A 10,808-nucleotide genomic window follows, 5' to 3' on the forward strand; every position below is an offset into this window, starting at 1 on the left:
AACTTAATTTATTCTATTTACAATTATTAAAACATAATTTTTTAATCTTATTTAAAGAATTTAATGCCTCTCGCCCTAGATCAAATGGTTTGGTTGTTGGTAAAAATATTTATAGTTTAATTCCGCATAAAGAAAGTTGAAAGAGTAAAAGAAAAGTACAGTCGTAGACCGGTTTCGAAACCGATGTTTTGACTCATAGACCGGTGGTGACCATTTTACACGTGTCAGCATGGGACGAAAAAGACAGGGTCAAGTCCTCAATTGGTTACTTTTCGATTTACAGTCATATTCATTGTCGTTTTCTTCTCAGCCTATCTCGAGGGTAAAAAAGTAAAACTACAGGGTGTGAGCTGCATTTATCTTATGGAAATCAGGGCCCAGTTGTTCAAGGGATAAAATTCGTTCAACGAGTAGTTCTATGGTACAACTTAATAATTTAAAATTAAAATTGGGGTTAAAATATTTTTTATTTTTCATAAATATATATTAAACAATTTAAAAATTAGTCCAACTTGTTGAGATAATAATCAATACCAAAATAAATAATGATAGAAAAAATATTGTGTATATACATTTCTTTTTTTTTATATTATACTTAAATTATTTTTATACTATATTAATATTTAAATGAAACTTAATTATATATTTTTGAATAGAATTTAATTATACTTAAATACATTAAATTCACAACTTTTTACAGATGTGAAAGTCAAAAGAAATTAACTAAAACACAATATATTTAATAAATACATTTATTTTGCAGGCTCATATAAAATATAGTAAAATATTATATAATCCAAAAATTTTACTACTCATCTTAACATAAAATCATAAAAATAATATCAATAAAGATAAGTGCAAGTGATAAGTCGTTTGATATCATTTAAATATGTATTGAGTTCAAGATCTTATGCATGTAAAATATCTTTATTGAGAGACTTGTCAACTAAAATCAAGTATACAACATGAGTCATCCGGATTAATTAGAACAAAACCTCGAGAAACAATTTAGATAAAAAGAAAACTTTAAAATAATGGATAAATATTAAGAGAAAACTAGATTTTTTTATTATTTTAAGATAAATATAATATAATATTTATTTAAATATTTTTAATTATTTGACATTAAATATATATTATATATATATGGTGTTTGAATAATAATAATAATAATAATAATAATAATATAATTACAACTAATTATATATTATATAAGAACAAAAGAAAGAGACAAAAATTAGTTTTTTTTAATAAAATATATTTCTCAATTTGGCTTTCTGTAAATGAGTAAAGCGAGAAAGTTCAGAAAAGCACTAATGGGGTGACATCTACATGTACAGTCACAGACAAAAACCCTTCTTTCTCTCTTCTCTTTTTTCCTATGGAAAATCTTGTATTTGCCCCTCCTTGGATGTCCTTCTTTCGCGCTTTCAATTTTCTCTCTTGCTTTTAACCCTAAAGCGGCATTGGATTTGCTTCTTAAGAGAACCCTCTTCTCTTCTTCTTCATTGTTTTGTTCCTCAACCCTCAAGTGAGGGAGATATTGCTTCAATTTCACTCTTAAAACACCATATTTATTATATACCCTTTAAACGCCATTTCTTTCTCTCTTCTTCTTCTTCAATTCTTTCACTTTACAAGCCCACGTTCTGAAAGAGAGTTTTTTTTGTTGAGTTTATTAAGAGTCTGCAATGGCACCAAGTTTTGATCGTGCAGTTTCGAGTCTTCTATGTGCGGAAGACAACGACAACGGTTTTGATGATAATAATTACTATGGGGCGGCTTGGAATCATAGATATTATCGAAACTTGAATCAAAACCGAGTCTTTAATGGTGTTGATGAAGATGGGTTGCCATTGCAGAGTGAAGAGTGCGTGGCTTTGATGGTAGAGAAAGAACATCAGCATTTGCCTGGTGCTGATTACTTGAACAGGCTAAAAGTTGGAGTTTTGGACTTTGAAGCTAGAAAAGAATCTGTTCATTTCATTGGGATGGTAGGTAAACTCACAGATTAATGAGAAAATTTTCAGTTTTATGAGTTTACTTTCATTATCTCAATATTAGTATTGTTTTGCCATCTTTTCTTTCATTGTTTCACTATTTTGATAAATCCTCGAGTCAATCACAAAACGAACTGATTTTTGGTATCATTTTTTCTTTCACATTCTGAAATATGTTTGGTGGGTTAATTTTTTTTTGCTTTTTCTGTTGGGGCCATTTCTGATTTGCTAATTGTACTTATCTCTTTATACCTTTTCTAATCGGCTTCAAAGTTGAAACTATTTCTACTCTTTTCTCTTCATTATTTGTCATTGTAGGGTGTGTTGTGTCCTTTACTGTTGAATTCAATCGTTTGTCTTTGTGTTAGAGTTTCTTTCATGTGGTTGATTGTTATAATTGCCTCGTTTCTTCAACAGGTTCATTCCAAATTCGGTTTTGGACCTCTTTGTGAGTACTTGTCAATAAACTACTTAGACAGATTTCTCTCTGCATATGAATTACCTGTAAGTTCAAACCCAATCAAACATGAGAATCTTGTGTTTTGGACCTAAAACTCCATTGAATCCTTTGTGTCTAATCTTAAATAATGCCGAAGGGCAAAGCTTGGATGATGCAGTTACTCACTGTGGCATGTTTATCTCTTGCTGCCAAAATGGAGGAGACTGAAATTCCATTGATTGTAGATTTACAGGTTAAAGAATCAATCAAATGCAATAGTTTTGTTTTGGTTTTGGTGTTGTAATCTTGGTTTGATCTGATATGTTGTTTTGGTTATTAAAAATAGGTGGGGAAATCTAAATTTGTGTTTGAGGCTAAAACTATACAAAGAATGGAGCTTCTGGTGTTGAGCACTTTGAGTTGGAGAATGCAAGCAATCACTCCATTTTCCTTCATAGATTATTTCCTTTACAAGCTCAATGATGATAAAATCCCAGTTAGAAGTTCAATCTTGAGATCAATCCAACTCATTTCAAGCACAATAAAAGGTCCCTTTCTCCACACTTTTGGACTAATAAAGGAGGTGTTGTTGAATTATATGATGGAGTGGGTGGGAATTGAATGCAGGGATTGATTTCTTGGAATTCAAGTCTTCTGAAATTGCAGCAGCAGTGGCATTATCTGTTGCTGTTGAAACAACCAACACTGTGGACACTGAGAAAGCCATCTCTATTCTTAGTAACCATGTACAAAAGGTAAAAACTTTGGTGGTCCAGCGTCCCCAAACTAATACAAAATTGGGAACATAGATGTTTGATTCATTGGTTTTGCAGTTTAGGGTTTTGATTATTTGCTTAGGATGTGTTCAGCATTGCTTACTTTTTTGAAGCTAAATCATTTTTTTCGAATAGTCTGAGGTGATTATAATGTAGTATCTGTTCAGAACTTTCTTAACCTATTGACAAGTGATACACACACCCTGTAGACGCAGTTGCTCGAACCCAAGAGAGAACAACACCCCCTTTGATGGGTTCAAAGCATTTTTGAACTACAACAACAATGTTAAGCTGGCCCTAATCAGATTGAATTAAGACATGGGTTTGATTGTTGCTGTTTTTGGTTGCAGGAGAGAGTGATGAAGTGTGTTAAATTGCTGCATGAAGTGTCATTGGTTAAAATAGGCAATGGAAGTTTGCCACAGAGCCCCATTGGGGTACTGGATGCAGCATGCTTCAGCTATAAAACTGAGGAGAGTGAGACAACAGTTGGTTCCTATGTAAATTCTTCACTTACAAGTCCAAGTACTAAAAGGAGAAAGGCAAGTAGACCCTGTGAAGTATAGTTTTAAAACTAGTGGGAGATCAAATTTGAGGGATATTCATATTAAAAAAAAGCCAAAAAAGAAAAAAGAAAAAGGAAACCCCAACACCCCTGTATGTTTTTGTTAGTGTTACATGGTAGCTTTGGGTGTTTAAAGGATGGAAAATGTGGGGGAAGAAAGGGCAACCATTAAAGGAAGATTGAGAAGCAGGGAATTTCAGGGTATTGGCATGCACAGGGATGGATCATAATCCTCTAAATATTTGACCTCTTAACACCCAGAATTTAGAACTTGAGGAGAGGAAAATGGGAGAAGAAAAATGGGAAAAAAAGTTTTAGAAAGGAGAGTATTTGCTGCTTTGTGAGATACAGTTTGTTGTTCTAGGTTGGAGTTTTTTTTTTTCGAGGAAAAGGAGAAAAATTAGTAATATTAATATATATTTGCATATATGGTTTGGTTTATATAGATGTTTAATATTACAACTTTTAATTATCACAAATATATATATTGCAATAATTGAATAAGGATTATAATTCACTTAGATAAAGTTTTTTTTATGTGTATTTAAAATCGTTTAATGAGTGAAAATAAATGATTGAGATTAATTTATTTTTTTAGTGAATATTTTTTTTTATTTTCTACCATTAATCTCAATCTTACACACACGGTGAAAACCTAGAGCATCACATAAGAATAACACTATTTTTAACTACTTAGCACTTAATGAGTTCTCATTCAATATATGTATACAGTCCATATTTCATGGAAATAAATATTTTCAAAATATTAAACCTTATTTTTAGACTTCTATTTTCTTAACATTGTAAATTATCTTGATCCCGCCCCACCTTCTATACACACCACTATTATAATTCAAATCATTAAAAAAGATTACCCTAAAACCACTAAATGCTAACCACTAAATCATTCAAAGAATTCGATTGTTATAATTAAAAGTTATTATATATTCATCAGCATAGTTAAAAAAATCATGATTTTATAAATTATGATGAAATTTTATAAATAAACTCTAAAATTTTATAATTATGATGAAATTTATTTTATCATGTTTAACATATAATGATGTATTTTAATTTGAATAGACATTTTTTATTCTATTAAAATTAATAAAATTTTATATTAAATTGAATTTACAAAATAAAAATCATCAAATTAATAAAATAATTTCTATTTTTTATTCTATTAACAGGTTGGCTCATAAATTGTTGGTAAGCTCTGTTATCATATAAACATTGCCTCTACAGAGTTTTCATTAAACTGGGAGTAGGACTCTTAATTATACGTTGGGCCCCAAAACATAGAAGCTTGGCCTTTCTTCAGGCAGGTAAATTTTTTTAGTTAATATGAGATAATTATAAGATAATATTTGTTCGAGAGATTATCAATCATTTGACAATGAATGTTGAACACCTCTGTAAATGTTGTGTTCGAACCCAAAATCTTTGAGGATGACAATCATCTCTTTCACCATTAAAGTCCTTTAATTTGTTATTGTCGTAATCGATTTCCGGCGACACGACGAGTCTCGACTTATTTTGTGAAAACTCGATTTTGTAAAAGAAACATTTGGGAGTCGCCATCGACCTTTTGGGTTAGGTAAGTCGAAAAACTAAAAATTTCTTTTAAAAAGAGTTTTTAATAAAAAACGTCATTTTAAAATATACACCGATCCACGTGTAACCAGAAATTCATTTTTTAGTAAAAAAAAAGGGTTCGGGGGTCGATTACGTGTGGGGAAGGATAAACACTCCCACAACGCCCAAAATTGATACCCATCTATTATATATTATCTCTAAATAGTAGAAATCTAAGAATTCGAATATATATTTAAATTACGATTCCATTTCGAATTCAATCATACAAAATTCTAAGAAAAATATAAAATATTCTTCTTATTTCCAATTGAAGAGAAAATACTCCCTAAAATACTTTAGGATGAATATTTCTCTTTCCAACTAAAATAAAAGGAATATAATAATTTTTCCTAAGAATTCAATATTAAAATAATTTTTATTCAACCAAAGAAAGAAATTAAAATCATTAATCTAAATTATATTATTAGAAAAGATAAGTGATATTCAATAATTTAAAAATACCGAGACTTAATTCCTAATAAAATTAGCAAATTATCTCGATAAGTTTAAAATAATGAATATTTACTTTCCCCTTCACAATTAATTAGTTTTCAATGCAGTTAATTTTTAGTTTTTTCTAGTGGGAATATTTATTTATTTTAAAATATCAGAAAAGGACATCTAGTTGTCTTAAGACTGTCCCTTCATAATATTTTAAATACAAAACTACCTTAATCCAATTATGTAATCGGTTAAGTTATGCTAATGAGGCTTTTAAACAAAATAAATATGACACATTGAAGCACTTAGAGAAAAAATATAAACACATGATTAAAAGAACCATTTTAAATTTATTTTTAACTTTATGCTTCATAAATATACATATTTCTAAATATATTAAACATAGAACATGATATTTATTCTAAAATATAATACAAATATAAAATAAAATATTTCTATCATGCTATATTATATACAAATATAAATAATATACAAACAAAATAAATATATAAAAAAAAACACACTTTAATGGTAAAATAAATAATACATATGAATCTACTTACTGTATGGTGACAAAAATAAATATAATAATCTTAGGATATTAAACATTAATAAACAAAAATCATGGCATGAACAAGAACATAACCAAAACAAAAGCATTATAATCATAATAAAACATAATAATAGGACTAAAATGGAATATTATAAATATCAGCACCAAATTTTGAACAAAAAAACATACAACAGATGACTAAATTAAAATAATACAAAACCATGCATCTAATTCGTAAATCTTAGAAAAAAAGGAAATGACTAAATCCAAAACACGCTAAAATGTAAGGGACCTACGGCGTGATTTACCCTAAAAGTTACTAAATCACGAATCACATTAAACGTAAAGGACCAGTAAGGTAGTTTAACCTAAAACTAGTGGCCAAATAAAACATGCTAAAGGTCCAAGGACCTTTAGTGTGGTTTACCCAAAAATACTAAGATATCAACTTCCCCCCTTTACCAGAACTCATTTCTGCGTGGATTAGCCCCAACTCTTCTCTTTTCTTCCTCCCTCACTCACGGCAGCAGTCCCTCAAAAAAAAAACCGAAGCCTCTCACGGTGGCCAATCTACCCCTCGACACCCTATTTGGGTGGCCATTCTCCTCTAGTTTATATCCTACCCACTGTAGGAACTCTACCCCAAACCGCTACACAAAAACCCATTCAATCTCATCTCACTGAATGATAACCCAACCCCGAAACAACCACCCCACGCGGTGGTCCAGCTACCTTAATTCATCGATGACTAACTTAGCATCTCCTCAACGACGTTACTACCCGAAGAACATTCAAAGGTCGTGAGGTAACTCTCAACTCCTATCTATTTTATTTTCGTTTTTACCCTAGAACTAGCATCGAACGGGGAAAAAAAACAACACACACATTAGAATACCTTAAAGATAATTGCTGAAGAAAACTTGTTGTATTGCTCAGAAATTTTTCTTTGTTTTTCTCTCTGTCCGTGTACATTCTGTTTTTCCATGGATTATATATCCATATTCTTACATAAATTTAGTATAAAATAAAAATCTAATCTAATACTAGGTTTCTGTTTGTGATGATTATGGATTTTAATGCCCCAGATATTATGGGGTTTTGTTGATATCTCTGCAGTAGGTTTGGGGAATGGCGGTGACGGATGAAGTGGTAGGGTATAGGCTTATTGTGAAGTTGGTGGCAGTAGAGGTTAGGAAAAAAATTGGTGATTACAGCTGCCCCTCTTTGCTCATTGCTGTGAAATAGGAATAGAGCAAAGACATGAAACACCAATTTTTTTATTTGATCAGACTGCCAAACACTCGAGCTCCGAGTTCTTCTTATCGGGCAAGTTATTCTCATTATGAACTCTTCGCTGGGGATATCAATCCACTATCTTCTATGATGGTTGACCCAGGTGATGCTGATCCAACTCCTTATGCGATGGATTTAAGTGAGATGGAAATGTTTGAACCACCTCATTCTGTGATGAAATCGAACGAATTGTTGGTGTTGTTCCAACTCATTCTGCGTTGGAAACAAGCTAAGGTTGAACAAGTTCTTCTCATTATGAACTTCTTCTCCCTCATAAGACGAGTTCATCTCATTATGAACTCTCCACTGAAAATGTTGATCCCTCGAGTGAGGTGTTGCTGATTCAACTCTATATGCGATGAATCAAACTAAGGTTGAACAAGTTCTTCTCATTATGAACTTCTTCTCCTTTTTTCGGATGAGTTCTTCTCATTATGAACTATTCTAGAAATATTGATTCACCTCCTTCTGGGGTGAATTTGAAAGGAACAAGCTCTTCTCATTACGACCCTTCTCCTTTAAGATGAGTTCTTCTCATTATAAACTCTTATGGAAATGTTGGTTCACCTCCTTCTGTGGTGGATTTGAAAGGAACAGACTCTTCTCATTACGAACCTTCTCCTTTAGGACAAGTTCTTCTTATTATGAACTCTTCTGGAAATGTTGGTTCACCTCCTTCTGGGGTGAATTATAGTTGTTGTTGAATATCCATGCATTTCTGTCAAAGCATTTCAATGAACATGAATGGGTGAGTATGCTCCTATTTATAGATGCCTACTGATGTCATTTTAATATGGTGAGCTCTTTCGTCATGCAAATCTTCAATTCAATTGCGTCATTTGATCTTTCATTTGCGTTCCACACTTTGCTTGGGCTACTTTACCAGTTCTCATTTTCTCGTTCCCGTACAAATCCTTTTCTGCTTCCATTTGAACTACTCATCTCTGTCAGGTAAATAATTTCTTGACAAGATTCAGTCTTAGCACACACCAAAATATCATTGTTTTCAATGTGTTTTTCGAAATTTCAGCTCACATGCATTTTCCTTGGCCATGTTTTACTCTTCGACTATATACACGAGTATTAGGGTCCTGACTAACTTTAGACACTCTGTGGTGGAAATATTAGTTCAAAGTAATACCAAGAAATCTTTTATTTTCTTTTTTAATGCCATGTCAATCTACTTACAAGATGTTTATACGTATGTACAAAACAAATATAATTGGGCTTGAAATAACAAACTTCGAATTTACTGGCAAGGAATTGAATTTACAAAGTGATGGCAATCATATAAATAGTAGTAATTTAGAACTACAAGTCAGATGTCCCTATGGATCACTAGCACTGAACCAATCCACTTGATATAATTCATAGCATTGAATTGAGCTTCTGTCTGGAGGACTTCAAGGGTTGCAATAATGTCTGTAGACGTGAAGTTTCTCTCAAAATATCAGACTCTCAAGAGGGTTTATCTTACTGATGCCTAATATCAAAATGCCTTTGAGCCGCATTTTCAGGTTTTCAACTCAAAGCCTTCCTTTGGTTTCAAGATGTCCTTTGCGGATTTTCATCTCGAACCCTCCTTTTTCTTTTTCTTTTTTTTCATTTTTTTTCATTCATTCATTTTTTCTTCAAGCATAATACTTTTTGACAGAGTCTGAGTTTACCGGATTTCTCAGTTTTTTCCATCCATCTCTGCCAAAATTAACGCTCCACCAGAGAAGGCCTTATTGACAACATATGGACCTTCCCAATTAGGCATCCATTTCCCTTGGAAATATTTATGAATTGGCAGGATATTTTTTAGCACCAGATCACCATCTCGAAATTCTCTTGGACGAACCTTCTTATCATGAGCTCTCATCATTCGTTTCTGATACATCTGACCGTGGAAAATAGCTTTTAATCTATTTTCTTCAATGAGATTGAACTGGTTAAACCTAGCCTGAACCCATTCAGCTTCATCCAACTTCACCTCTTTCAAAATTCTAAGTGACGGGATTTCTACTTTCACTGGCAAGACTACCTCCATCCCATAGACTAAAGAGAAAGGCATTGCCCCTGTCGAAGTTCGCACTGTAGTTCGATATGCATACAAAGCAAAGGGTAATTTATCGTGCCAATCTTTGTAAGTATCAGTGGTCTTTGTAATTATCCTTTTAATATTTTTATTTGCTGCTTCCACTGCTCCATTCATATTTGGATGGTAGGTCACTGAATTAGAATGTTTTTATCTTGATCTGTGCGCAAAGTTCTACTATCATTTTATTATTCAGATTGGTGGCGTTATCTGTGATGATTCTTTCTGGCAGCCCATACCGACAAATTATCTATTTCTTTATGAATTTGCAAACTGTCGATCTCATGATATTGGCATACGAGGAAGCCTCAACCCACTTAGTAAAGTAATCAATTGCCACAAGTATGAATCGATGTCCATTCGAAGCCTTTGGTGTAATTGCCCCAATGAAATCCATGCCCCACATAGAAAACGGCCACGGTGCGGTCATCACGTGCAATGGTGACAGAGGTGTATGTATCTTATCTCCATAGATCAACACAGTTTGAATGCATAGTGGCCCAATAGTATCCGTATCTCATAATCTTCCTGGCCATAGAAAACCCATTTGCATGTGTTCCACATATCTCTTCATGCACCTCTTCAAGTATATTTCTTGCTTCTCGGGCATCCACACATCTCATCAAGACTTGATCACTACCCTTTCTGTACGAACTTCCCTATCCAAGATATATCCTGCATCCATTCTCCTTATTTTCCTTTTATCAATTTTAGACGTATGTCATGGGTAAGTTTGATGCTTGATTTATTGCAAGATGTCATAATACCATGGACGACCATCTACCTCTTCTTCTAGGCTATAACAGTGTGCCGGGGTTTTATATATTTGCATTTTAATTGGCATCATGTCAGTTTTTCTATTTGCTTGAAACATTGCAGCAAGTGTGGCCAAAGCATCCGCCATTTGATTATCTTCTCTAGGGAGATAATTAAAAGTGACCTCTTCAAATTCTTTTACCAATTCAAGGATCAATCTTTTGTATTCCACTAATTTTAGATCATTTGTCTCCCATTCTCCTCGCAATT

At 32.6% G+C, this 10,808-nt stretch overlaps 1 protein-coding gene across 1 annotated transcript; it reads left to right on the plus strand.

Moving 5' to 3' along the window:
- The first annotated feature begins 1,287 nt into the window (after positions 1–1,287).
- On the plus strand, positions 1,288–4,222 carry LOC120138932 (cyclin-D4-1-like). The gene is made up of 6 exons (XM_039154313.1): positions 1,288–1,994; positions 2,418–2,504; positions 2,597–2,692; positions 2,786–2,987; positions 3,067–3,194; positions 3,566–4,222. Exons 1-6 carry the CDS (start codon positions 1,692–1,694, stop codon positions 3,779–3,781), a joined length of 1,032 nt encoding a protein of 343 aa, XP_039010244.1. The 5' UTR covers positions 1,288–1,691; the 3' UTR covers positions 3,782–4,222.
- Positions 4,223–10,808: the final 6,586 nt, after the last annotated feature.

Source organism: Hibiscus syriacus, unplaced genomic scaffold (assembly GCF_006381635.1).
Source record: "Hibiscus syriacus cultivar Baekdansim isolate YM2019G1 unplaced genomic scaffold, ASM638163v2 tig00110716_pilon, whole genome shotgun sequence".
NCBI classification, from domain to species: Eukaryota; Viridiplantae; Streptophyta; class Magnoliopsida; order Malvales; family Malvaceae; genus Hibiscus; species Hibiscus syriacus.